General features: G+C 47.0%; 1 protein-coding gene across 1 annotated transcript in view; it reads right to left on the reverse strand.

Moving 5' to 3' along the window:
• The window catches only part of LOC102576189 (flavin-containing monooxygenase 3), a 28,975-nt gene extending 24,973 nt beyond the window's left edge, over positions 1-4,002 (reverse strand). The window contains exons 1-2 of the mRNA XM_006259136.4: positions 3,900-4,002; positions 3,399-3,536 (exon numbers count right to left, since the gene is read on the reverse strand). Coding sequence (XP_006259198.2) covers positions 3,399-3,536; positions 3,900-3,905 — 144 coding nt within the window. The 5' untranslated portion in view covers positions 3,906-4,002. The remainder of the gene's footprint in view (positions 1-3,398; positions 3,537-3,899) is intronic.
• Positions 4,003-27,624: the final 23,622 nt, after the last annotated feature.

Here is a 27,624-nt window from a genome sequence, read left to right on the forward strand (position 1 = left end):
GCTGCTTGCTAGAGGGTCTTAACCCTTTAAACTCATGCTGCCACAATTCATGTGTTAGATTAATTCCCCATGATGCTTAATTAATGGTCCCATTCTGAAAAGTACCTTGGACACACTACCTGTGTTTACTCAGGAACTATCTTCCCCTTCAGCTCCATCCACTCCAACTCTGGCTCTGAATCACTGGGGCAACTGAGCTGGTCCCTCTGAGGGATGAAAAGAGAGCAGGAGACCAGAAGTATCTGGACTGGAGTCAGGAGCAAAAGACTTAGGATCCTTCGCTGGATCTGATCTATGAGCTGTCTGCTGGACACCCTTGCCCTACACTGATAGGAGGTACACTATTTCCCATGTCAGTCTCCAAAGATATAAGCTCTACACTATTTCCTCCTGTGCCAATCCCAGATGTACTTAGCAGGATGCTGTTGCACTGCTGACATGTTGACTGGTTATGGGTGTGGTGATGGAAGTGAAACGCTTAATCTCCAAGCACGGTTCAATGCAGATGGAAGTTGGTAGCTGACCAAATTTTGGAAGGCTGCTGGTGAAAGGTCATTTCATCCCTGAGTAGCCTTTTGCTAACAACAAATTGGCACCCTCATCAGCCACTGGTCAGGCATGGCAATAGTGCTTATTGGCAACAGCCAGTGTGGAAAAGACTATTGTGTGTCAGCTTCTTATTGCAGAATAAAATCTGGGATGAATTACTCTGTAGTGAACATATCAAGTGTCTGTACCTTTAGACTGGCAGGAGAAATGTTAAGTGGTAGAGTGGAATTACTAAGTTAGTATTTTACCCAGATGTTGGAGTTAATGCCCTGTTTCATAGAAGTGCCACAGGATTGGACACGATCACAAAGGACCCTCTGAGAGTGGTGTTACATTTTATCTGAACAATGGCACTGTACCCCCCAGCAGTACAGCAGAGATGTGTCTAAAAGGAGGAGCACCTCAGCTCTACTTACCAAAGCTCAAATTCTTGCTGTGCCAAGAAGCTGCCTGGACATCTCTCATTCAAGCATTCCCTGGCAGTGCATGATGCAGGCAGTGTGACCTCTGTGAAACTAGACAGGGGCCTTGGTCCTATTCTAAGCATCTGTTCCATAAAAGAACCATGCTTAGAGATGGTATTAACATGTTTTTGTGGTCACTATGGAAGCTAAAGCTGGAATAGCCACAGAAAGTGAATCCCCCCTAGGCCTCCTTGAGGTAGTCTCTGCAAACCAGTACCGGGATATGTTACAAGGGTGGTATGAAGAAAGCAGCAGCTGCCACCAGTGCCACTACCCCACCACCTTTGCTGTAGCAGTTCAACAGAGAAAGGACTTCATTTTCCTGCCAATTCAATGTCCTTCAGATTTAGTTCTAAATTTAAGAAGAACTAAGTTGATGACTGCCACTTTTTTACTATGGTCTTCTGTACTGGGGGGAGATCACATATGACAATGGACTGCAGGCTCTGAAAGGCAATGTAAGGTGCTCCCTCCTCTTGGTTTATACAGGTGGTATTGTAGACAAAGGCACCCATGTTTCAGACCTGGCCTTACAAGGCCATCCAGTCCCTGGGGAAGGCTTCCATTTCCTTTATGGACTCCATGGTTTGTGCTTGCCTTTGGCTGTTTCCTATAATTTCTCTTTGACAGTTACAGCTGGGTGACTCACAGCCCTGTGCTCTCTGTCCTGGGGTGGTAGTTTCTATCAGTCTGAGGTCCACTACTGGATGAGAAAAGAGAATGGGTGGGGTAGCTGAGTGGTATGTGCATAAGATCACTGTCCCCTGACTTTGGCCTGATGAAGAACCCTCAGAAAAAGAACTAATGCCCCAGCTTGTATTAACATCTCTGCAGTGCTTCCCCTGGGGAACTGGGATCTGCAGCTGTGCAGGTTAGTGCAATGGAACCCCATTACCAGGAAATACAGAGGGATGAAGAGCACCAGTAGGCTTCGTGCATAGGTCCCCAGGGCCTTTCCATGGGGGTAGAAGGAGAAGGAGGCAAACACCAGTTTCCAACAGAACAATATGGGGGCGTATAATATGGAGAACTTCTAGGACTGCTCTCAGACATCTCTTTCAAAAGCCTTCTTCCAATGGTTTTAATGCAGACTGGGGTGATTTGGCCATGAGATCAACCCATCTTCATAGCAGTGCACAAACTTGAACCTTTCCTCACCTCAGTTATTGCTCTATTTTATAAATAGGGAACTTGAAATACAGACCCAGAGATGGGCACATGAATCTCTAGCCAGTGTTAAAACAGAACTGCAACTTACACTGGGCCTTTACGCAGTCCACTATCCCACATCAGTTCTAAATATTTCATCCCAAACATAATGGAAATAAGATTTTACTGTTTTAATAAAATAAGATAATCAATTATAAGAAACTTTCTGTTTTGGAGTAACAAACAACTCCATTAATAGTCTTTATTGTGCCTCTGCTGTTATAAGGAACTCTTTTAAAAAAGGCAGACAGATTTTTGTTATAAACCCCAAAATGGAAAACATATGGAACCAAGCTTTTTAACAGCTTTTCAGTTTTTCAGTTTTCTGAGGAAACTGAAATAAAATGATTTGAGGCTAAATTCAAGCAATTTTTTTCCCTCCAATTATTCGTGTCAGTCAGTAAACTAATAGTTCATCTATTGTCAAATCCCTAATTCATAGTATTTTTCTAACCTGAATTGGAGCCTAGCAAACATGCCCTGATAATGGCTGAATGAATAACCACTGTCATGCTGAAATCCCTGACACTGCCTGCCAAAGCAAACTTGTAATATGGTCTGTTAAGCTGGCTCAGGCTGCACCTCCTTCTTGTCCCCAAATTACTCCTTTACCCTCACTCTGAAATATGTGAAGCTGAAACAAGGTGTTTTTGTTAAGGCATTCAGTTAACTATAATTATTAATGGTGGAAAGCACAATAAAACCCATCCCAGTGACTTACTTTCCTGGCTGCAATAAGAAGGTGCCGGGGGGGGGGGGAGAGGGGGAGGGGGGTTGCACTGCAGAGTGTGATTAACATGAATCAACTTTTACAAGATCTGAAGACCTAAATTTCAGAGCACTCACAGTTCTGAAACTGTAGACGTTCAGTTCCTTTCCATATAAGCCCTTGAGCGTCTGTAACCCATTTGGGCAAGTATTAGCACAGATAACATCATCCTTGATCAATGCCACAAAATGGCATGGTGCTCTTCATTAGGTAATCTCTTGTAAAGATATTATAGGCCCCTGGGCTGAAAGAGCCAAGCAGTCTGTACACCTCATGGAAAGCAATGCAATAATATACAAATACAGGGCCAAGCACACTGGAGGAAAGAGGAGGAAGCTGGAATGTTACTAGACAGACAGCCTTCAGCAATGTGTGTCTTGTCATTACCAAACAAACTCCCCACTTACTGTGAAATTCCAGAGTCCTCCAATGTCATCACTTCTCTCAAAGCAGATGGGATCAAGTCCTTCCTCCAGGCAACACTTAAGGGATGCCAGTCCACTGACACCAGCTCCAATAATTGCCACTTTTTTTAACATGGTCTCCTGTATTGGGGGTGGGGGGGAGAAACATATATGATCAGCTTATGGAATAGGAAAGAATCAGACACACTATCAGCAGAACGGCTAAGAGCTCTGTTGGGAAAAATCAGGGCACCTTTCTGGACAGGTATATTGCACATGCACTCTCTCTCGCTCTCTCTCTCTAAGTAGTTGTAGCTTGTTCTGATTATTACTAATGCTCAGTAAAACAGATTCAGGTCCAATAAGCTAAAGAAATGGGACTGATAGCCAAGACCTGCTGGAGAGTTTTGCTTTTCTCAGCTATTCTTCCTATTTCTCTGGCTCAGGTCAGCAGCTTTCCTTACATTTTCTTCCTCGAAGCCCCTTCCTCCTTCCCCCACTTACATGCATTTCTTTTCTTCTCCAAGCAGCTCCCTGAGTTTCAGGCAGGCAGGACTAAGGCTGTTCCTGATATCTGTTAGTCTTTGAGGCAAGAAATTGAATGGAGGGAGGAGCTTATCTTAAATGGCAAATCCCCTTTAGGGACTTGTTAGACAGTAATTTTTGGGTAGCTCCTGGAGCTCTTAACCCCTGAATTATCCATACATTACACCACTTTAAAGTATGTGGCTCGAAGTTAAGACACTCCAGGGCAGGATTATCTCTGATCCATACTACCCAGCTCTTGTTCTATTAAAGTGTGGCTACTTCCCACAGTTGTGTCACTAGCTGTGTAACAGCATCCAGACCATTTCACAACCACTGGTAAGCAGTCTCTCTAATTGTTAAGGAAACATTCTCTTGTGGAGTTCTTGATGGTCCTACATTTGAGTAACCAGCAGGAGACACCTGAATGCAAATTAAAATGACTGGAGGACACCCAAGTTTCCCCAAATTGCCGCTTCTTAGCAGTGGGGTCAAACTTTTCCCCCCTTCCCATGAAGAACTGTGTCACAAGGAGAGGCAAACCGGGGAAACTCCCAAGCCCAAGAGGGGAACCCTAGGGCCAGCAGTGGGGGGAGGAGCAAGAAAAATGAAAGTAAAAAAAGAAAAATTACTTACAGCAGGACTCGACGAAAAACAAGGACAATGGGGGAAGCTTGCGCGGATTATTAGCTGTGCCTTTATTCAGCTGCGGCCGATGAATGACGTCAGCCCCAATCATCAGCTGGTGGAAATAAGAGGGCCGGCAGTGAGAGAGGAAGGGGGCGCGTGGACGCCAAGGGAGAGTCCAACCAGTGGAGTCAGCTGGGGGCGTGGGACGCCGGGAGTATCGACAGTCACCGGCTGTGGAGGAGCAGACGACCCAGGCAGCGAGCCAGAGCCCGGAATAGGAGTCCCAGCGACAGGCAAGGCAGGAGGCGAGTCGGTAAAAGGGATCAAGGTGCGGGGAGAAGAACGGCGCTGGGAAGACCCAGAGAGAGGGCAGCCGCGCTGGGAAGACCCAGAGAGAGGGCAGATGCATCTCGAAGACCCAGAGAGAGGGCAACTATACTGGAGGTCTCAGAGAGGGGTCAGCAATATTGAGAGGACCCAGAGAGAGGGTCACAATAGCGGGAAGTTGGAGGGAGAACGGCTCTAACCTGGGCAGGGGGGGAGCTGAGCCACGAAGCTAGGGCACCTTGAGGAGGCCCTGTGGGCGAATTGATATGCGGAAGGGCTATCTGTGTTCCGCAAGGAAGCCCAGAAGTGTGGTGATTTTCTTAGGATTCATTAAGTCTTTTTCTTTGACTAGAGAAGGGTATTTTATGTTTCCCCATGTCGGAAGGGGCTGAGGTCGAGTGGAAGCAGGAAAAGTGGGAAGGCTAGCGGAGGGCTCGTTGTTTGGGGAGTGATCATGGAGCACAAGGTTGGCCACAAAAGCGACCAGGATCTGCCGGGCTGGGTATAGGGTGAGGTATAGGGGAGGTGGAGCCTCGCGGAAGACCCCAAAGGAGCAGGCGTCTAACGAGGGCAACCGTGTTGCACGAAGCCCCCCACTGTAAGAGATTCAAAGTCGTGGCAGGTTAGAAAGGGGCAGCTTGCAGCACGTGTAAAGACCTCCTGTAAGACCACCTGCAACGGCAAAGCAAGTCTCGTTGAACGCTCGAACTAAGGAAGCCCGGAACAAGATGTTCGAGGCCTAGCGGGTGCAAACTGTATTAGAGCTTTTCCTATGCTGTCATGGGAAAAGCCTTGGGATATGCAGGTTGCCTTTGGGTAATACTTTTACCTTCTGTAAGCAGATTTATCCTCTTGAAGTCTTCTTCCTGACTGCACTTCTGCATATCCGCTTGACTTTCTTTTTCCATCTGGTTTCTATCTGGCCCGAGCAAATGTTTTTCTATTTTTTAAATGTCCTATGCAATTACCTCTCAGATGTCTAACATTGGTTATTGCCTTTGCTTTCCATAGGTGTAAAACTTGAAAAGCTGGAGGGGGGAAAAGGAAGGAAAAGAACTTTTTACACATCAGTCCTATTATTTTAGCACTGGCTGATGTTTCTGACCTGGTGTGCATTAGAATTCTGTAGAATCTGAGCAGGATCTATAATGGTTCCCTGTACAGCCTAGAACCCCATTAATTTGTCTGGTACATTTACAATCCCCAGCATATACAGAGAATCATAACTGTGATTTATATTAGGGCATTGTGTATAATATTCTCACTTCCATATTATAAATGTTTACTAGGCCTGTGCGAAGTGGCTAGTATTCGTTTTGGATTTGGATTCGGCTGATTCGAGGGATAGCGATCGGATTTGGTGATTTGAATCACTGTCCCGAATTGATTTGGCCAAATCAGCTGGGCAGTGACTGCCCTGCCCACCTGAGCTCCCGGCACTTGGGGGGGAAAACAAAGCCCCGACTCAGCAGGTGCTGCCGGGCAGGGGGGAGATCCCTGCTGCCCCCCACTGCCCCCTGATCCATTGCCCCAGTCCTCCCCCATGGCTGCCTCACTGGCCCCAGCTCTGGCCTTTTAAGAAAAAAACAAAACAAAAACCTCCAGACTCTCTGTTCCTGCAGGTGGTGGGGGGGGGGGGCGATCCCCGCTGCCCCCTGCTGCATTGGGGGCTCTGCATGAGCCCCCAGAAGCCCCAAGGCTGCTGCAGGAGTGGTGAGTCCCAAGGCTTTTCTTTGAGGGTTTTTTTTTCCCTTGAAGGGCCAGAGCTGCATCAGGCAGGGCAGCCATGGCGGGGCTGGGGAAGCAGAGGTCAGGGGGCTCATGCAGAGCCTCCCATACAGTGTGGGGCAGTGGGGATCACCCCCCCTACCCGGCAGCACCCAGTGAGCACCAGGGTTTTTCTTGAAAGGGCCGGGAACTAGGGCGGGTGGGGAACCTGTGGGGGGCTGGGGGAGCAGGCAGGGGATGGGGGCTCCCCCCATGGTCCCCTCCCCCCTTCCCCAGCCCACCTTCCTCCACCCCTAGTACTTACCAGCTCAGAGTTGGCTGCAGCTGGGAGCTGCTCGAATCATCAAAGCTGCACTGGGGACTGCTCGAAATATCAAAGCTCTTCGAATCTTTTCCAAAGATTCGGAGAGTTCTGAATTGATTTGGACCTTTTAATTGGTCTCCTGATTATTCAGATTTGGAGATGCAGCCACCGAATTGGGCCAGATCTCCTCTGAATTGAATCACCACCTGAAGCTTTGCACAGCCCTAATGTTTTACCTTATTCCACAAGGTACCAGAAGAACACAGGAAGGTCATGGTAAGAAGAGTGTGTGGGTAAATGTTTTGCAGTTGGCCAGACAGCAAATTATATACAGAGACCTGCTCCCCTTCCAAACTCCTGAATGGCCACAGGCTAATTCTAGGTTTGCCCCTGTCACCCCCCTCCCAAAAAATAAAGTTTCTCATGTAGCAATTCAATGAGGCAATTGCTGACTTGCAAGTGTTGATGGACGGATTTATTCCTGTTCTAAGTAATGTTTATGAGGAGCGTGCTCCATGTGGAACACATTAAGTAGACAGCATAAAGCACCGCTGGCATGTTAGTTCTAAGGGGGAAGGTAGCCACTGCCACAGTTCAGCGGGGGAACTGCTTTCTCCCTCTGATACTTTCCTTACATGGTGTGTGCTTTTTCCAGGGGACCATGTCTCTGAATGCTTAATGCACTATTGCAGCAAATGAAGATTGATCCTGATGGCTGCCCCACTTTGCTTTGAAGTGCCCCAAGCCAACCTGCTACCATTTGGTGTGCTAAGGTTTGCTGCTCGCCATCAGTGCTGCAGTGCTGTTTGCCAGCATGGCCTGGGTGCAGAGGGAATTAGTACCAGCAGGGATTTAACCACTTTGGGACCCAGAGGCTTTGACTCTGTCTGCTCTATAGGCACCCAGCTGACTGGGGCTGTGCTGCTTCTGAACCTCTCTGAGATGCCCTGACACTACCCTGTTCCTAAACAATCCAACTCAGTTTAGATGCCTACAACCCACCAGTTCTATCATAGAGTAGGAGGCAAGAGCCTGTATCACTAAGCATTCACAGCCTGCCTGCCACTGATTAGCAGGTGGTAACGTGTATCCTGGATTTACCATTAATTCTACTGCTAGCCACTGGAGTGGGTGTGAGAACAGCCAGGAGAACAAGAACTGACAGGAGGGGGATCAGTTGACCAACCTGTTGGTTGGGGTCCTAACTCTGTGGTAGATGCTCAGCCTGTGTATGGTCACGGCACCTCTGTAAGATCAGCTCTCTGTACAGCAGCTTGTGAGATGTCCTAGGTCCTTCCCATGTATGGTCTACAGTATCTTCTTCTTGATGGCTTGCCAGAAAGCAACAGAGCCAGGAAATGCACCAGCCACTTGGTGCTGCACTTGCTAAGCCCAGAATGCAGCTGCTGTCCATCCAGTCTTCTTGTTTTGCTTGCCTGTTGTGTGCTGAGGGGCTTATCTGGGACTGGACAGCCTTTCCAATGGCTGCCGTGAGCTCTGGTCTGGGTCAGCACGTCCAAAAAAAAGGGGAAGATTAGACAAGAAGTCTCTGTGTCTGTACGCGTAAAGTGTAAGCCAGAAATGGTTAGAGAGCTAGGGCAAATCACTTATGAGGAGAGGCTGTGGTAGCTGGGCTTATTTAGTCGGCCAGTTCATGTGGTTGTAGAGTAGGAGTAAATTTTAAATAATTAATGCTCTTAATTTCCAGGAGGCAAGATTTTTTAAAGTATGTTCTACTGGACCAGCTGTATAGTTGGGAGAGCTGTTGGCAAAGCTTTCAGACATCATGAGCTCTTCTTCAGTTCTGACAGAGAAGCAGATACAAACTAGAACTGAATATCAGACAAAAAACTCCAGGCAAATAAAAACAGTATGCTTGGAGGGATGGAAGAGGGCTGTGAACTAATGCTGAAAAGGTGTTACCAGGAATCTTTATAGGACAAAATAAGAGCAGTATAATATGCAATCTAGTTAGTGGCATCAAAACACCAACCTTATTTTCCACAGGATTTAATTCGGTTTCCTGTAAGACTTATCCTATACTCATCATGATAATATCTACATACCTTCCAGTTGTGGATTACACAACAGGACTAACATCTGTTAAGTATTTGTTTCCTCATCCACTTCTCAGGGTGGGGGAGGAGGAAGGGAGAGTGAGAGTGAGACCATTTTGTTTTGACTGTATTTGTTTAGCATGTTTTAATATATCTATTCAATTCTGCTTATCTATATCTATATCTAAAGGGCTTAGTTCATCTGTCTCCATGTATGTCTGTCTATCTGTAAGGCGTGGCTCCCAGCAGGGTGTGGCTCCAGCCAGTGGTGCGTCAAGAATGCCTGTCAAGAATGATGGGTGAGGCATGGCTCCAGTGAATGGGTCAGGCAGATGTGGAGCAGGAGAGAGATGGGGGTGCCACAGGGATGGACGTGGAGTGGAGGCAGCACGGGGTGGTGGGTGGCAGTGCCTGCTGTGTATTAGCTCCATCCCACTGCTCCTGAGAGGTAGCGGCGATGCAGGGTGGTGGGTGGCAGTGCTCCACCCCACCCGCCCCAGTCATTTTTGACGGGTAGTTCTCTAGTATAGTATATTGATGTTGATTATGTTTATGTTGGAGCAAATGAGGTTAAAGAAAAGTACCTTGTATGTAGGTTTGTGATGGTCCGTACTTCCTGGGAGAGTTGATTCCCATCTTGGACCAAGCACCTGGGAAAGTTCTGCCTCTTGCAGAGACCAGATTATCCCTTGTTGTATAGAGCTCCATTGTGCATGAAGAGCAGAGATATCAGCCAATGGAATTCTAATGGAACAGACAGTTGAAGTAGGATGAATGTTTCTAGATAGAACTACTATGGGTTTGTATTGCAATAGCACTCAGAATGGGACAAGAAAGTGCCAGGGAGCCAGCAGATCTGCATAAACACATTCTCAGCACAACACAACTGTGTGGCACATGCAGGAAAAAAATATCAAACTCAAAATAGAAAAAAGTGTACTAAACTGCTGTGAGCAACACTAGCAAAGAGAAGGGGCTGGGAACTGGAATAGACAATTAGACACCACCAATTAGACTAATTAGGCACCACCTCACTATTTCACAGGTCATCCAAATAGCTTTCGAAGTGTAATTCAAAGTACTGTTTTTGACCTATAAGCCTTAAGTGACCTGGGCCCTAGGTATGTAATAGATCACCTCCTCCCCTATATTCCACAGTGATCTCTAAGGTTGTAAACAGACATCTCATTTGACCCATGACTAATTGTCCCAGAGTTTAACCCCAATCAAAACAGGAGCAGCACAGTCATTTATACATGATGCCCTTCCAAGCTGCATTGTTTTGCCTTCACCAGTTGGTGGCCAGTAAGAACACACAGCCTGTAAGTCTTGTCTCTGGAATGAACTGCAATGACTGTCCAGACATATAACATGATGTTCTGGGAAAAAGTATATTTTACCTGACACACATAGAGAAACTTCAAGAGGGAGAGTGGACCTGTCTATCTGTATGATCTGAGGTAAAAAAGCTCTCTTTGGGAAAAACGTGATGTCTGTTCATAACCTGAGATAAGCTGAGAGCAACCTCCTGCAAATTCCATCTGTGCACCAAGGTCATTTATTGAAAACATAAGAAGTCGTTCTCCATAACTACTTCTCAACTTCGAAGCTCCCTCCACTTTTTGGGCGGAGAGTAGTGTATAAGTAAAATAAACAAACAAAAATAATAATTTTAAGTTTTGCATATTAAAAAAGTAAGTAAATTAGCTGGTATCTTACTAACTAACTTGAAATGCTTCAGTCATGTAACTAACCTGAATAATTTAACTCGTATCAGATCAAACCAGGGAGATCATTGCTATACGATCATTTTAAGAATTCAGTCATTTGGGGATGATTTAGAGTTTTTATCAACTGCAGATTTTTTTCCTTATCTAATGCTGTTGTCCTAGCTCAGCAGTGGCCACAGTAATGCCTCATGTCAAGGATGTTCTACCTACAGCAAAAGTTAAGAACTTTTAAACATAGGATCATAGAAAAGTAGAACTGGAAGGGACCTCACAAAGTCATCTAGTCTAGCCCCCTGCTCAAGGTGGGATCATCCTTGACTAAACCATTCCAACCAAATGTATGTCCAAACTGCTCTTGAAAATTTCCAGGTATGGGGATTCCACAGTTTCTCTAAGCATCCTGGTCCACTGCTTGACCAGCCCCATAGTTAGGAAGTTCCTCCTAAATGTCAAACTAAATTTCCCCTGCTGAAGCTTGAGGCTGCTAGTCCTATCCTCTACGGGCACAGAACAAAGCCCATTCCCATCCTCTCTGTTACTGTCCTTCACTTATTTAAAAACTATTATCAAATCCCGCTTCAGTCTTCTCTGTAGTAGTGGCCTTGCTTCTTGTCATCTAGGCTTTGGAACCAGATTCATCTTTAATTTGGAACAGCCTTGGTTTGTTGGCCTACCAATTATAATAATAGTTAATTATAATAAAACAGAGAGAACTCAGCCAAAATCTAAGAGACTTTAGCATGAACAGGTCACTGTGGACCATAACTGATAAAACTTATGTCTCTTCTAAACCAACCCTGCTTGCTGCATAAGAACCTTCTATGCATGGCTTCTGGTTCTTTCTTTTAACAACAGGTGAGTCCTAAGTTTCTTCCCATACCAAATCTTCACATACTTTCATTATTTCTTTTCACTGGGAATTATGGCCCTTAGTAGCCAATGTAATCTGTTCTGCCTTCAAGAAGCAAACAGAAGAGGAAAAAGCTGCCAGTGCAAGAGACTAATAAAAACTCCCTCTTTGTATTAGTTATGGGATCCACCAAGCCACTAGAACTCAAGATGTTAAGGGCTAACACATAAGGAGGCTTGGGCCCCTTAAAGGCACAATGGGATCTGATATGGGATTCCAGCAGTCACGTATCCTGCCATGCCACACGTGCATGGCAGGAGGCACCATTATGAGATTCTGCATCAGATCCCATTGTGCCATATTGCTGGTGCAGGGGGAGTCTGATCCTGGGCTCCCTCTGCACCAACAACTAGCAAGCTTGGCCCCAAGTCATGGGAGAGCACCATGTGTGCCCTTGGCTCCAAGCTCTGATCTGCTGATGGGGCTCCTGGCTGCAGGAACACATGGTATGCTCCCCTGCTTAGGAGCTTTGATCATCTGAGGGGCACTCCCAACCTCTGGAGCACATGTGACTCTTGTGAATCCCATGTACTCCAGAGGCTGGGCGCTGACCACATGTTCAATTAAAGGCATGGTAGGAAGCAGCCACAAAATTAGTACACATATCTTTTGTGTAATAGTTTTGTGGTTTATTCCTCATTTTATCATACCATGAATGAATGTGCATCACAGGAGGGCAGACTTATTCAAACTGTCTATTTCTGAAGCAGGAAGCATTTATGCACCTTGGCTGAATCTGTTCTCTGGCATCCCTGCATATTTTCCTCTGCAATAACTAGTAGGCCTGTGAGAAGCAGCTAGTATACGCTTTGGATTCAGTTGATTCGGGGGACAGTGATTTGATTCAATGATTCAAAGCACTGTCCCAGATTGATTTGTTCAAGTCTGATTCGGAGATTTGGCTGCTGCTGAATCAGCCAAATCTCTGAATCACGCAGCCTAATCCCCCGCCCACTCTCAATGGCTGCCCTGCCCACCCCAGCTCCCAGGTCTTTGGGAAAAAAAAGTCCCCACTCATTGGCTGCTGCCCGGTGGGGGGGCCATCACCGCTGCCCCCCACTGCCTCACGGGGGGGAGTCTGCCATGAACCCCCCCAATCCCTGCCTGCTGTCCCAGCCCCCCATAGCTGCCCTGCCCACCCCAGCTCTGGCCCTTTAAAACAAAAAAAGTCCTCCAAAACCCCAGACTCACCAGCTCCTGCTCAGCTGGCGGGGGCAATTCCCGCTGCCCCCCAAAGCCCCGTGCTGCATGGGGGGGCTCTGTATGAGACCCCCGAAGGTCCAAGGCTGCTGCAGGAGCCTGTGTGCCCGGGTCTTTTTATTTAGTTTTGTTCTTTAAAGGGCCGGGAGCTGGGGTGGGCAAGGCAGCCATGGCGGGGAGAGTGGGTGGGGGTCATGGGGCTCGTGGCAGAGCTCCCCAAGTGGCATGGGGCAGTGGGGAACAACAGGGATCGCCTTCCCCCCCACTGGGCAGAAGCCGGTGAGTGGGGGCTTTTTTTTTAAACAACTGGGAGCTGGGATGGGCAGGGCAGCCATGGGGTGTTGGGGAAGTGGGAAGGGGTCCGGGGGGGGGGGGGGGGGGGGCTGGGGGAGCAGGCAGGGAATGGGCATGATTTCATATACATTCCAGATCTGACTGCTGGTGGTACATACACACAACATGATTCTGCAGACTAACAAATGATAAAAGGTTGATGACTTTTAGTGGATAAGAACTGTGTATTTCTTGGTTGCTTATCTGGGTTATCTTGGCTTCAGAGTTGAACTTTTTTAATTCATTAACTGGGAGGATCTCTGGACTAAAGGGAATTTATCTATTAAAAGACTGGAAAGAAACCATGCAGACCTCACTATGGAAGTCCAGGCATAAAAGAGAAAACCCTTGGAAGGAAGCACAAGAGCATCACTAGCCCAGTATTAGATGATGACTAGTTTTTGTGTTTGAAAAAAGCAGGTAAATAGAAATCATATGTCCCACTGTCTCAACCAGAGGAAATACACAGTTCTGGATAATTAGTGGAGCTGTGTGAAAAGTGGACTTCTCTTTAGGACCCGATGTCTTAGGCCACTGGAAGACAATATAATCACATGACTGGGATCAGAGGAATTTGATGCCCAATCCCAAATATCACACAACATGTCATGTCAGCAGGGCAAGGCTGAATACCATATTTACTCAAATACAAGGTGAGCGTTTCTTTTCCCCAAACAACACAGGGAGAAAAAAACCCTCATCTTAGATTCAAAACCGGCCCTGGGCAGGTGGTTTTTCAGTTCTAGCTTTGGCCCTGGGCTCAGGGTTGAAGTCAGAGCCAAGCCACCACCTCTCCTGGGATGGGGTGGCTGTGCAGTGGAAGAAGGTCATGTAGCCCAGGGAGAACAGAGGAGACTGTGGGGTGGGGATGGAAGATGCACAAGGAAGCTCCTTGGTGTGGGGACAGGGTCGCACAAGGGAGTTCTGCTGTGAGCGGGGAGAGGGGCAGTGGAAGTTGCTGCCCCCATTTTTCCCTGGCCAGGAATAGAATCTAATAGAATCTATGTATAGAATCTAATTATTGTGGCGGTCATCTTAGATTTGAAGTAGTCTTGGATACTGGTGAATGTGATATGCCACATGTTCAATTTAAGTGCCATACAAACCAGCCCCAAAGCTGTTCCACATTTAATGCAGCAGCGTTGGGACTGGTTTGTATGGCAATTTAATTTTGAACATTTGGCATTAATTTGAATTTGTGGGCTGGTCTGCCATTTTATGGCACCATAAGTTGGTTGAATGTGTAGCATGTTACAATTTATCTCATGATTAACGCATTAATCATGAGATGAATGTAACATTTGCCAGGGGCCTTAGACTTCCACCTTCTAGCACATCCAGTTAATAGATATCTAACAAAAATGTCAAAATTGATTCACAGGAGTCTAGTCAGGTAATGAAGCACAAATCTAACCCTCATGCCCATCATTTATTCCAGAGACCTCTATGGTTACAGAGTACAACGAGGAGGGAAACAATAATCAGTAGCTAAACTGCATAATGCAGTTAATGAGTAAAAGAAGTATGGGCAGACTGGGTATAAAGGGTAAGATTTTTAAAAATGGCAGTTAAATATTAGGCCCATGAATTAATCAGGCCTGTTTTTCAGAAATGCTCAGCACCCTCTTCTTTCACTGAAATAAGTGGATCTGACCAGAAATTCTCTGATGAAGCAAAGTTTTGTCCCCAAATACTACTGGATTGAGCCTGAAATATTTTGTACAAAGCACCTCCGGTTCAATGAAATCTGAGACTGAATTTAAGACCAGGTTTAGATTCTGCAGATTGATAATCCAGTTGCCCAGACTATAGAACACTGCTAGGTCTCCCAAAGCTCCCCAGTAGCTCTTGTGTATCTCTAAAATTCCACTGAGCGTGCAGGCCCTCTTGATTATGCAGGTCCTCTTGATTATTGTTTCCCTTTCTGCAGACCCGGTCTTGGCCACTGGGGATGACCTGGTGAAAGGACTGCAGGTCCTTGACCACCTGGGTGACAGTGATCATTGCCTGATGGAATTCACCATTCAGCACAGGGTATTGAGGGCTTATCCCAAGACTAAAGCCCCTGACTTCAGAAGGACCAGCTTCAATGAATTTAGGAGATTAGCGGGGGAGGCACTGAGGGCCCAAAAGGTAGAGGATATGGGAGTCCATGAGGGATGGTCGTACCTTAAGGGGACGATCCTCCAGGCTCAGACTGTGACAGTCTCCAATAGAAAGAAGGGGGGGTAAGAGTGCTCTGAAACCCCCATGGCTCAGCAAAGGCATTCGAGAATGCCCGAGGGCCAAAAGGGAGGCATACACCCAGTGGAAGGGAGTGGCTATCACCAAGGAGGAATACTCCTCCTTGTCCCGTGAGTGTAGGAGGGCTATTAGGAAGACCAGGATTAAGGACAACAAGAAGTCCTTCTTCAAATACATTGGGAGTAAGAAGAGGGCACTGGGTAATGTAAGGCCCCTGATAGACTCAAATGGTAATCTTGTGGCTACGCCAGACAATAAAGTCAACATTTTCAACAAGTTCTTTGCCTCTGTTTTCTTGGACAGGGACCAGGATAGCTCTCCCACTACAGGTAGGGGCAATCTTGGGGATAGCACTACCAGGCCTCGGGTCTGTGCAGATGTAGTTAGGGATCTTCTGGAAGGGCTGGATGTTTTTAAATCTGTGGGCCCTGATGCTCGCCACCCACAGGTGTTGAGAGAGCTGGCAGGGGTCATTGCTGTGCCCTTGGGCTGGCTGTATGAACGATCGTGGTCCACGGGCCAGGTGCCTGGAGATTGGAAACTAGCTAATGTGGTCCCCATTTATAAGAAAGGGAGAAAGGAGGACCCAGGAAACTATAGGCCCATAAGCCTTACATCAGTCTTGGGGAAAATCCTGGAAATTATTATCAAGGATCACATTGGTGAGGGGCCAGCAGGGGAGATCATGCCCAGGGAAAATCAGCATGGGTTCATCAAAGGCAGGTTCTGCCAGACCAACCTGATGGCCTTTTATGACCAGGTAACTAAATCCCTGGATGATGGTGTCGTCGTGGATGTAGTCTTTCTGGACATTAAGAAGGCCTTTGACACGGTCTCTCACCCCATCCTCATTAATAAATTGAGTGACTGTGGCATTGATGCCTACACAGTTGGATGGGTCAAAAATTGGCTGATGGGGTGCACCCAGAGTGTGGTGGTGGATGGGTCGTACTCGACCTGGCGGGATATGAATAGTGAGGTCCCCCAGGGCTCAGTCCTGGGGCCTATATTGTTCAACATCTTCATCAGCGACTTAGACGAGAGGGTGGAAAACATGTTGTCCAAGTTTGTCGATGACACCAAGATGTGGGGAGAGGTAGGCACACTCGAAGGGAGAGAGAGGCTGCAATTAGATTTAGACAGACTATAGAAGTGGGTGGATGGTAATAGGATGGGGTTCAATGTAGATAAATGCAGGGTGCTGCACCTGGATAGAAGGAATCCACAGCATACATACAGGCTGGGGAGCTCCCCCCTTGTGAGCACAGAGGCAGAAAGGGATCTTGGAGTCATTATTGACTCCAAGATGAACATGAGCCACCAATGCCAGACCGCAGCCAGCAAAGCCAACCACACCTTGTTGTGCATCCAAAGGTGCATCTCAAGCCGGTCCAGAGACGTGATACTTCCCCTCTACATGATATTGGACAGGCCACAATTGGAAGACTGAGTCTGGTTCTGGGCACCGCACTTTAAGAAGGATGTGGCCAGCCTTGAGAGGGTTCAGAGGAGGGTCACCTGCTTGGTTGGAGGGTAATAGGGCAGGACCTATGAGGAGAGGCTGAGTGACCTGAACCTGTTCAGCCTCAGCAAGCGGAGGCTAAGGGGGATTTGGTGGCTGCCTACAAACTTGTTAGGGGAGATCAGCAGCAAATAGGAAGGGCCCTATTCCCCCCAGCAGCACCTGGGGTGATGAGGAACAATGGCCAGAAGCTGCTGGAGAATAGGTTCAGGTTAGAGATCAGGAGGCAATATTTCACTGTTACGGTGGCTAGGATCTGGAACCAACTTCCTAGGGAATTGGTCCTCGCTCCCACCTTGGGTAAATTAAAAAAGAGGTTGGACAAACACCTGTCTGGGGTCGTGTGATCCCAGCGTGTGTTCCTGCCAATGGTGGGGGGGTCAGACTAGATGATCTGTTCAGGTCCCTTCTAACCCCTAACTACTATGAAACTATGAAACATAACAGTTAAAGAAAATAACCCTGAGTCTTTGAAAAGGTATTTAAAAGCTAATCAAATTTTACTACTAGAAAATCATAAAAGATGTATGGAACTACAGAAAACATTGCAAAACCTTCATGCAGATCCCTACACTACCCCTCCTAAGAATCCTTTGGGACTTAGCATCTTTCTAGGAGATCCAGGATTCTTCTTTACACACAGCTTCATCTTCTGCTTATGGTCTCTGTCTCCTTCCTTTACTGAGGGAGTCCTTGAAGCCCTGAATTGCTTCAAGTCTCATGTCCAACGTGAGGTATCTAAGAAGAACTGGTTTCTGTGGACTGCAGCCAGCTGATTGGTCTGGAGTTTGTCCAACAGAACTGAAGATCAGCTAGGTTTATGATCCTTGACTGTGCTCCCCTGTTAGCTCTCTACAGGGCGCACACTTGGATTTGCTAACACCTCTTGAATCCCAGTCCAAGACAGAAGTTAAACACTGAATGTACAGTGCAGCTGACAATCAAAAGGGTGCTCACAAAAAGGGTTTTATAATTTGGTTCAGACATGTACAGAAATGCATTACTCCGTTACAAAGGACAACTTACAAGGGTGCCTGACATTACACCCAGATGGGAAAATCTTAGCCAAAGACTTTTATTTCTTGGTTATCAAGTCATATCTAATTCAGGGCAGTAGAGCCCAGTACTAATTGTCATCTGGCAGCCATCTGATGGCCAACATCAACTTGGTTTGGTATTTAGCCAAGCCTTGCATAAAACAAAACAGCCCCAAACTTATCATGACTTTGTCCTTACTGACAGTAAGGCCAATAAATAAAAGGAACATCAAAACATCCTTCTCCTTCATCACTGAAGGTAATTCTTGCTCCTCAGGGGTGAAAACTGTTAGGGAAGCATGGTTGGGAAGCTGATACTACAGATATCCCTAGAGAAGAAGCAGCCTGGGTAAGTGCAAAATCTCAAGAGCTCTCAAGCTATTGCATCCCAGTAGCCTTAAACTCACCAAAAAGAAACAAATGTACAGGTTTATATTATATAGGTCTTTAATTGTGCTGTTACTAATGCTTCCTTCATAATTATATTATAGGAGGAAATGGATAGCAAACCCTCTATTAAGGCTGCCCAACACTTTTCATTAGGAAGAATTTTTGGCACATTTTTTAGAAGCTATGACACCATCTGTTTGGCTCAGGTCTTTGGCAGGGAGACCAACCACAGGCTACAGAAGTACCTTTCCTCTGTCCCAGGAAATTCAGTTAAAACAAAATGTTATGATTTCTTCTCTCTTTCTTTCATTCTTCAGAAAAAGGCTACTCTCAGGCTTTCTTATTTTAACAGAATTTTTCTGTAATGGCTGTATATTACATTACAACTGAAAACCAGGATTTGTTTTTTTTTGTTTTTTGTTTACACACATATATGTATATATGTGTGCATGTCCACATACACACACACACACACACATAAATGTATATATGCACAAGTCATTGTCAGCAGCAGTGGCAGTGAGCCCTCATGGTTGAGGATGATCACTCCCGCAGGTCAGGTAAAGGATGGTAGAGGAGTCTGTTGATGGCTAAGAAACTGATCCTGAGCCACAGACTCTCTGGCAGATGCCACAGGTGGTGGTTAACGGGAGGGTCAGACCAAAGATTTCTCAGTCTTATTTCCTTTCATAGATATTAGGGGCTGGAAGGGACCTTGCAGATCATTGGGTCCAGCCCCCATGAAGTTTGGCAGGAAAGACTGCTGGGATCAGATGACCCTAGCAAGCTGTGCATGAACACACTTTTTGAAGATTGCCAGGGTGGGTGACTGTACCACCTCTGGGAGGAGCCTGTTCCAAACCCTCGGTAATCAACTTGTAAAGAAGTTTTTCCTTATGTCTAGCCTAAGTGATCTTCAAACAGTTTGTGTCCATTGTTTCTTGTCCTCCCTTGGGGGCTCTTGGTGAACAGATGCTCCCCCAGGCCCTGATGTTCACCCCAATATAATTATAGGCTGCCACCGAGTCCCCTCTGAGTCGTCTCTTCTCCAAGCTGACCAGTCCCAAGTCTTTCAGCCTTTCCTCATATGACCTGCTCTCTAGGCCTCTAATCATGCACATGGATCTCCTTTGGACTCTCTCGAGCTCCTCCACTTTCCACCTCTGTCATTTTTCTGTTTCCAGAGCAAGATGATTTTCCTTAAAGTAAGGTGTACCTTCTCTCATGATGCATTATCATGTACCCTTGTCCTGGGCTAGTTTTTCCTTATTTGTTATGTCAGTGCCACAGTTCTTAATGCTTGCCTTGAGGCTGTCCATGAAGTGTTTCCTCTGGCCCCTGCGTGTCCTTTGTCTTTGGCCGAGTTGGGCGTATAGCAGTTATTTGGTAAATGTACATCAGGTGGGCGCACACAGTGTGCCGTCCACCTCAGCTGATGCAGTTTTTCACATACGTAGATGTATATATATGTGTGTGTGTGTGCATGTCCACATACATACACATAATGTATATATGCACACATGGATATTATACACACATTAAAAAGTGTTTAGGTTTTAAAGGTTTCCAGCACTTAAAAGTTGGAAGATACCTACTGTGCATCTGCCATGTGCACTGGACATAAGTAAACCTCATTTAACTCCATGCCTTCCAGTTTCTGTGTCATATGAAGCAGTGGTCCGCCAGGCAACAGCCTCCTTTACTACGCAGCCCTGATTCATTGGCTTAGTACTGTCCACCTGCTCTACTGACTGAGGCAGGGATTCTAGAGATAAAATAGCATGTGATGATGTGATTAGAGACTGCATATACGTAAGGGGGCTGAGCTGAGGCTAACCAAGTGACCTTGATAACGGCATTTTTTTTACTTTTGAGTTCTGTTTAGTTTTATTAGCTGGCCAAAAACAAACAGGAGAGGACTGCACCAGCCTAAACAAGACTATACATAACTTAGGACAATGACAGCATTTTCTGCTGCATAGTTCTTCTCTGGGTCTCCTTCCTAAGGGAATAGGTAGTGGCCAAACGTCCTGATCTAGCCCTAAAAGAAAGCTGCCTCTCTGTTGAGAGATGGACTCAAATGTTCCTTGAAAAAACCTGTTTGGTTTGGAAATTATATGAAAGCAACTTGTACTATTTCTTCCTCTTCAGCTAGATTTGGCTCTCTAGTGCTGGATGCTGTATAAACACACAATGAAAAGCAGCCAATTCCCTGGAGAGGTTTAAAGAGAAAAAGGCAGAACTGTTCCCTCATTTCATAGAGCAGGAGCTGTGGCACAGAGAAGTCTGAATGAACTGGAAATGGAACCTAGATTCCCCAATTTCAGGCCTGTTGTTTTAACCACAAAATTAACTTTTCTCTGCCCTGGGAGGAACCACCTATGTGGCTGGAAGGTCAGTCTCAGTGATCCATCGGTTTCATTGCTGCAAACAAGGGGGTGAGTTAGTCAGGAATCTATTCTGTTTGCCAGCAGCACATATGGGGTGGGGAGAAATGTTCTCTGGATAACACTGAAACTAAAAACAGATTTGGCTCTGGCTCTTTTTGAACAGCACCATCAGGCTTGTCTCAGAGCTGGGCTCAAGCCTAATTTGTGACACAAACTTAAAGATGTCAGGCAGGGATGCAACATACCATGGACCCAACCCTATTTTCATTGGCGTATGTGAGAATGGTACCATTAACCTCACTGAGGGTACGAGGGGCAATCTAATCAGCACTCATTCCCCTAGCACAATAGCAGGCGGGATGGGGATGGCTTTTGGTTTGAATAACCCCTTTATTATTGAGTTACATATTTCTTTGGCTTTCAAGTGTCAAATCAGAAACATCCCACACAGTTAAATATAATCCCTCTGGAAAAACCAGTAAGGCTCTATGGGCCAAAGAAATTATTACACAATACATCAAATGCACTTACATAAACAGATTTAATAAATAAGAGCGTTCTCTTGACATTTGCTCTCTGCTTAATTATGTGAGAATGCTTCCCATGCATAATTTCTTGTTTTGTTTTTTTCCTGGATTGGGGATGCAGAACATATATATTCTTTAAAAAAACAACAACAGAAAAAAAAAAAAAAACTTTAAAAGAAGAGTTTGCTACACCATTTCGCTGAATTCAGTTCTGCTGATTGGACAGTCTGAAAACTCAAGTCATGTGAGCAGGGGAGCAAAGATAGCGGCACTCAAAGCTGTTGCTTTCTGAACCAGAAAAGCCTGACCAAAGTGTAGGCCGTTATAACATAGCCCAATATTGATTTAAGTTTGGTTCTATCTGTTGACAGCTACAATAAGGGAAACTAGTGAGGTGGACACCTCTGCTAATAACCATCCTGAATGAAGGTTGTCTATGTTGCATTCATCCAGCAACCTTGTGCATGAACATTGATACAGTCTGCAATTACATGATCTCAGCCTACTTCACCCAGGAATCCCCACCTTATTTAGTGCACAGGTAAGATGGTGCTCAGGGAATGAGGCAGGGCTGTATCAGGAATGATGCAACTGTGAGTAGGCTCAATTTACTGTATGCTGTGTAATCTGAGAGTCACTAATAGTCTAGCTCAGTTTTGCAGTGTAGTACGCTGGGGTGCAAGGGGTAGCAATGATGCCCCCTGCAGGCTCCATCACCATGCCCCACTCCGCCCTTAGGGTACCTTCCTGTCTCACCTGCCATGACTTGATGGAATAATGATAAATAGGGAGGCTGCCCACAGACCTTTGCATGGCTCCGGTTCCCCTGAACCCCCACTAGGGTCCCCAGTGCCCTACTAGTCCTCACTGATCCTTGACCCCTCACCGGGCCTCTGTAGTCAACTGTGCCAGGTAGGGCACCCAAAGCCTTAAGGGCTAATTTCATGGCTTTGGCCTCCTCTCCTTTACTCCAGCTAGGCCTCCTAGCCTGGGCCCACTGTATCAGACCTGGCTTTGAGGCACTAGCTCAGGCTTGTCCAACATATGGCCCTCAGGCCACCATGGGGCCTGCCAAGGCATTTTCTATGGCCCGCAGTGCTGCGATGGGAAACGAAAGTAAACACGGCTTACTTTCGTTCCTGCCCCTTGTCCCTCCCCCAGCCCCTCAGCAGCTTCCTAATGGCTGCTGAAGGGCTGGGGAAGGGACAAGGTTCCCACACGAACCGCGTCAGCTTGACGTTGGCAACACAGTGCGTGTGGGAGGAGGAGTAGCCATGTGCCTCTCGGGACAGGATGAGCCCAGCTGGAGCAGCAGGGGCTCAGCTGCACTTTCCCCTACCTGTGCTGGTCAGTCCTGAGCGGCACATGGCTCTGCCGCTGCTTCTGCTGGCTGGTGCCGACCCGGGAAGGTCTGTCTCATCTGAAGCAGCATGCAGCTGAAGCTGGATTCCTGCATGCTGCTGGGGATGGGAGGAGGCTGGCCAGGTCGGCACCAGCCAGCAGAAGTGTGGCAGATCCGTGTGCTGCTCGGGACTGACCAGTGCAGGCAGGGGGAAGTGCAGCTGAGCCCCTGCTGCTCCAGCCAGGCTTGTGCTGTCTTGAGTGGCACACAGCTCCACCGCCGCTTCTTCTGGCTGGTGCAGACCCAGCCGGGCTCCTCCCATCCTCAGCAGCACGTGGGGAGCCGGCTTCAGCTGCCTGCTGCTCCAGATGGGACGGACCCGGCCAGGTCAGCACCAGCTAGGAAAAGCGGCATGCAGCTGAAGCCGCCCTTCCATGGTCCTCACCATGTCTGCCGCTGCGCTTCCCCTGCTGGGCTCCGGGATCTCCCAGCGGGTCAGGGCCCACCCTAGCGAGGTTTCTCGCAGCTCTGTGCCTGGCACAGGGTGGCTGTGGGGCTGGGCCGCAGAAGGGCCCGACGTGGTCAGGTGCAGAGCAGAAGCCCTGGGGATGTGCTACTCACACAGCGTTGGTTCAGTGCCAAGAGGCGCCCTAACACCTTGGGCCAAATCCTGCTCCATTTACAAGTGCTGGGCCTGAATGCCTCTGTGGGCCCCTGCATGGACTCCAGGCTCCACGTGTGTAGCCGCACTTCCCTTCTGTGCTGGCCCCAGCGGCTCCTCCTTGCCTCCCTGTGCCGGAATGCCCAGGCATTTGCGTGGTGCCAGGTGCGGCCCCGAAACTTTAGCTAAAGGAAAACTATGGCTAGCTGCGGTTTGGGGGTGGGCCCTCCCCTAATAGTCACTAGGAAATGAGTCATTTAGAGGGAGAGTTTTGAACTGGTTAGACCCATTTCATTGTCACTTCCTATAACTTCATTGGTGTCAAAGGTCACATGACATCACTTCCTGATGTGATACCACTTCCTGTGAGGTCTTTGAATATGGCTCACTGGCCCACTGGGTGATAAAAAGTTCGGGATCCAGCCCCACGTTCAAAAGGTTGGACACCCCTGCACTAGCTCTTGCTTGTCCTTTCTGGTCACTGGACCCCTGGCCTCTTGTCTGCCAGGGCCCAGACCCCTGTGTATCTGTGCCCCTGTGGCTCTGTGCCCCTGGCCTCTGTCTCACTGCCGCCTTGCACTCTGCCCACTCTGGGCTCCATAACTGCTTAAGTCTTGAGCCTGCCCCTGCAGAGGTCAAGGCTATCACATGCTTCTCAGGCACTAATGGGACTTCCTTAAATACCCCTTACAATCCATCCCAAACCTCCAGTATAAAAACAACAAACACAAGCCCCTGGGCTATAATATAAATCACAACAGTGAAGGTAGCCCTCTGCCCCCTTAAGAGGGCAAACCTTCCTTCACCCTTGGACCATACCTCCCAGCCTGGCTCCTTGTGAGCTCCCTGAGTCTGAATGCTCCTCCAGGCAGCAGAACAATCAAACCATATTCCTGGGTAGCTCTTCTGGGCAGGCACTCCTTCCCATGCAGCTCCCAGGGAGAGGCTCCCCAGGCCAGCCCCAGCCTTGGGCTTATAAGCTCCCAGGGCCCTGTCTACCTATGGTCAGCCGACTGCCTGCAGGTGCCTGCTAATTGCTCCATTAGCCTATTGCCCTGGCAACCTGCAGCTGCTGCACCCTGCCTAGCCTGTAGGGCTGCCTGGCTAGGCTGCTTCTTCTCTTAAAGGAATAGAGAGCTCCCAAGACTCTCTGTTACATACTGGCAATGTAGAGAGGAAAGGCTGCCTATCCCCACAGCCCATGAATTTCTTCTGTCCTTTTTCCAAGAGGAAAAATGCCACAAAGGTAAAGGCATGGGAGCCGATACTGTTTCTCTGCAGCCTGTGGGGGAGGCCCTGCAGGAACTACCAACCTTCTGCATACTGAAATTTGCTGAAGATATACATTTAGAAGGCTCCTTCAATGCAGAGGAGGATTGGGACATCATATGCAAAGAACTGGATAACCTGGCAGAGTGGAATAATAGAAATGGGATGATGTTCATAGGACAAAGCACACTTAGAGATTAACAAGAATTTCCGTTACAAACTGGAGGCTCCATCAGTTGGAAAGGACTGAGAAAGAGAAAGACTTATGCATACTACTTTTCTGCATGATGTCTACAAGCCATCACTGTGGTGCAGCCAGGAAGATGATGTGTATTAGGTGGGATGTTTCTAACAGAGATAGGGACATATTACAAGCCCCTGGCATGACTTCATTTAGAATATTGCATACAGTTCTGGCTGACCATGTTCAAGAAAGGATCTCCATTCCCTAATCAACCTAGTTACCCATCTCTGCCCCTGATGAAGTTTGAATTTATCTAGTTAGAGAATTTGACTTGTTTAGCCTAACAAAATGAAAGCACAGAGAGAATAGGGAAGTGGTATGGAAGTACATTGGAGGGCACATGTCAGGGAGGGAGAAGAACTATTTAAGCTAAAAGACAATGTTGGCATGAGAACAAATGTGTATAACTTGGCTGTTAATAAATGCAGCCTGGAAATTCAAAGGGGATTCCTGACCAACAGAGCAGGGAGATTCTGCAGCAATCTTTCCAGTCACAGTAATGGGGATAAAGTAGTGGGAGACCTAGATTTCTGAAGAGTCCCTTCATTTTTAAAAGGATTAAGATGGCATTGCTTATGGTAGTGGAGAACGGGAGTTAATGGTTAACCCAGATCCTTGTATTCCTATTTGAATTACCTGGCCTTCATGAAGGATCCTTCCTCCAGTGTCTGAATGTTCCACAACAGATTAACCCCATAAAACCAAAACTTACCCTAGGGAGCTACACTTCTAATGTTCTGGCAAACTTCTCAGAGCCATAGTCAGGCACTGTGGTGCCCTATGGAGGTCATATGAAGAGCACTCCCTACATATTACTACATAACAACATTTACTATGTACCGTATAACTGATTCTTTTTTTTTTGAAAGAAGACACTTGTGTGACATAATATGAGAATACCTTAAGTATCTGTAATACTGGCTTTAAAATGCAACCTCAGCAGGATGGGGACAGGGCTTCCTTCTAGGTCAGGCAATAAGGGTGATTATTAGTATGAGCATGGATATGGGGATCAGCACTGGGACTGGGATCCCAATGCAGAAAAAACAGTTGCTGTGAGAGTGTGTTGCAAGGTTCCCTGGTGGAGGAAGCCCAGGGGCTTTGGCTCCTGGGAACCTGGCAACCCGTGAGCCCAGAAACCTTCCCTGACTTGCCCTGTAGCCCCTATAGGGCCTGCAAAGCAAAGCACCTAAAAAAGCTTGGTTGTGGGGAGCTGGTCTAACCCTATACTTTTTAGACATGTCAGGACATGGGGACCCTGGGATGGAGGAGAACACTCCCAGTTTCCAGGATCCCAATGCCCCAGGACTTCTAAAAGTGATGTGTGCAGCTGGGCAGTCCTGGGGCAGGTCAACAATGAACCCAGCCCTGACTATCTCAGGTTTGGTTCAAGACCCGGGGCTATCAGGACCATGTCTTGAACTAAACCTGGGACTATTGGGGCTGGTCCAACAATCTGCCGATTGATTTCAGACCCGGCCCTGAAAGGTGCAGGTCTTGAACTAGATCAAGGGTGGCTGGGGCTGTGTGCAACAATCAGCTGATTGTCAGACCTGTCCCTGACAGCTCCAGGTCTGGAATCTGTGAGGGGCTGGGATCTGGAGTAGATCTTCAGGATTAGGCAGGGGGCAGCTCAGCAATTAGGCACAATTAAGACCAGAGGAATTTTATGTCTCATCCCAAACATTATACCACCTACCATGCACAGAATTCCTCCAGTCCCAATCACACCATTGTTTTAATGTCTGTCAGGTGCCTTGTAGGGGTGTGCGACGTGGGCCCTATTTGATTTGGATTTGGCCTGAATCAGGGACTGTGATTCGATTCGTTGACTCAGATCACTGTCCCTGATTCGATTCAACTGAATCCAAATCTGAAGATTCAACGCTGATTCGGAGAATCAGTGATTTGGACATAGACACAGCTTTAAAAGCTTTTTCTACATACCTCGAGGTACCAGTGCAGCTCATGAATGCTGTGATTCTGGAATACATTGATTTAGAGGGCTCTGATTCTATTCTGGGAGATTAAAGTATCCTCCGATTCAATTTGGATTCAGAGATTCGGCCACCAAATCGGGCCAAATCTCCACTGAATTGAATCAGGAACTGAAGCTTCGCACAGCCCTAGTGCCTTGTTCTCCTAGTCACCATTTTTCCTAAGACCAGACAAGTGAACACTATTTGAGTGCTGACCAAAAACAAGCAACACAAACATGATCTCCCTGCTCCAAAGAAAAAAACTGGAAACCTATCTTTATCAGATTTTTTTTAAGGAATCCAAGATCCCAACTTGAAATCAGTCTAATTGCTGAACTAGGACCCTAAAAGCAGCTGAGTAACAGGATTGAATGTTGGGTATATAAAGAATCTGGTGCCTAGCCTGTAATTATGAAATCAAATGGGATTTTTTTAAACTAAAGCAATCATCTGGAATGAATGAGGTATGTTATTTACTATGGTTTGCACTCTGGCCTAATGCTTATGCAACTTTCTCCAGGCATACAGCTGCAAGGGAGGTCATTTACCCACAGATCATGCTTAGGTCTATGAATACAGAGATCTTAGTTGCAACATTACTTGCAATACAGAGGGGACTTTATCCGAGTTGTTGAACTTTGTTAATTTGGGACAGTTCAGGCATGACGCAGGGCATAACTTTATTAAATGTCAACAGAGATGAAGTCGTTTAAAGTGGTAGTGGATCTGGCCCAGAACAGTTTAAAATAAATCCTCTGTTGAGAATGTAATTTGTGCAGCTATACGTGAGTTAGCTAAAGTAGGCCTGCTAGGAATATGCCCGTGGAAGCAGAGAGCTCTCTACAGGTTGTAAAACTGTATGGAAGACAGGTGAACTTCT

The sequence above is a fragment of the Alligator mississippiensis genome, chromosome 5 (assembly GCF_030867095.1).
Source record: "Alligator mississippiensis isolate rAllMis1 chromosome 5, rAllMis1, whole genome shotgun sequence".
NCBI lineage: Eukaryota > Metazoa > Chordata > Crocodylia > Alligatoridae > Alligator > Alligator mississippiensis.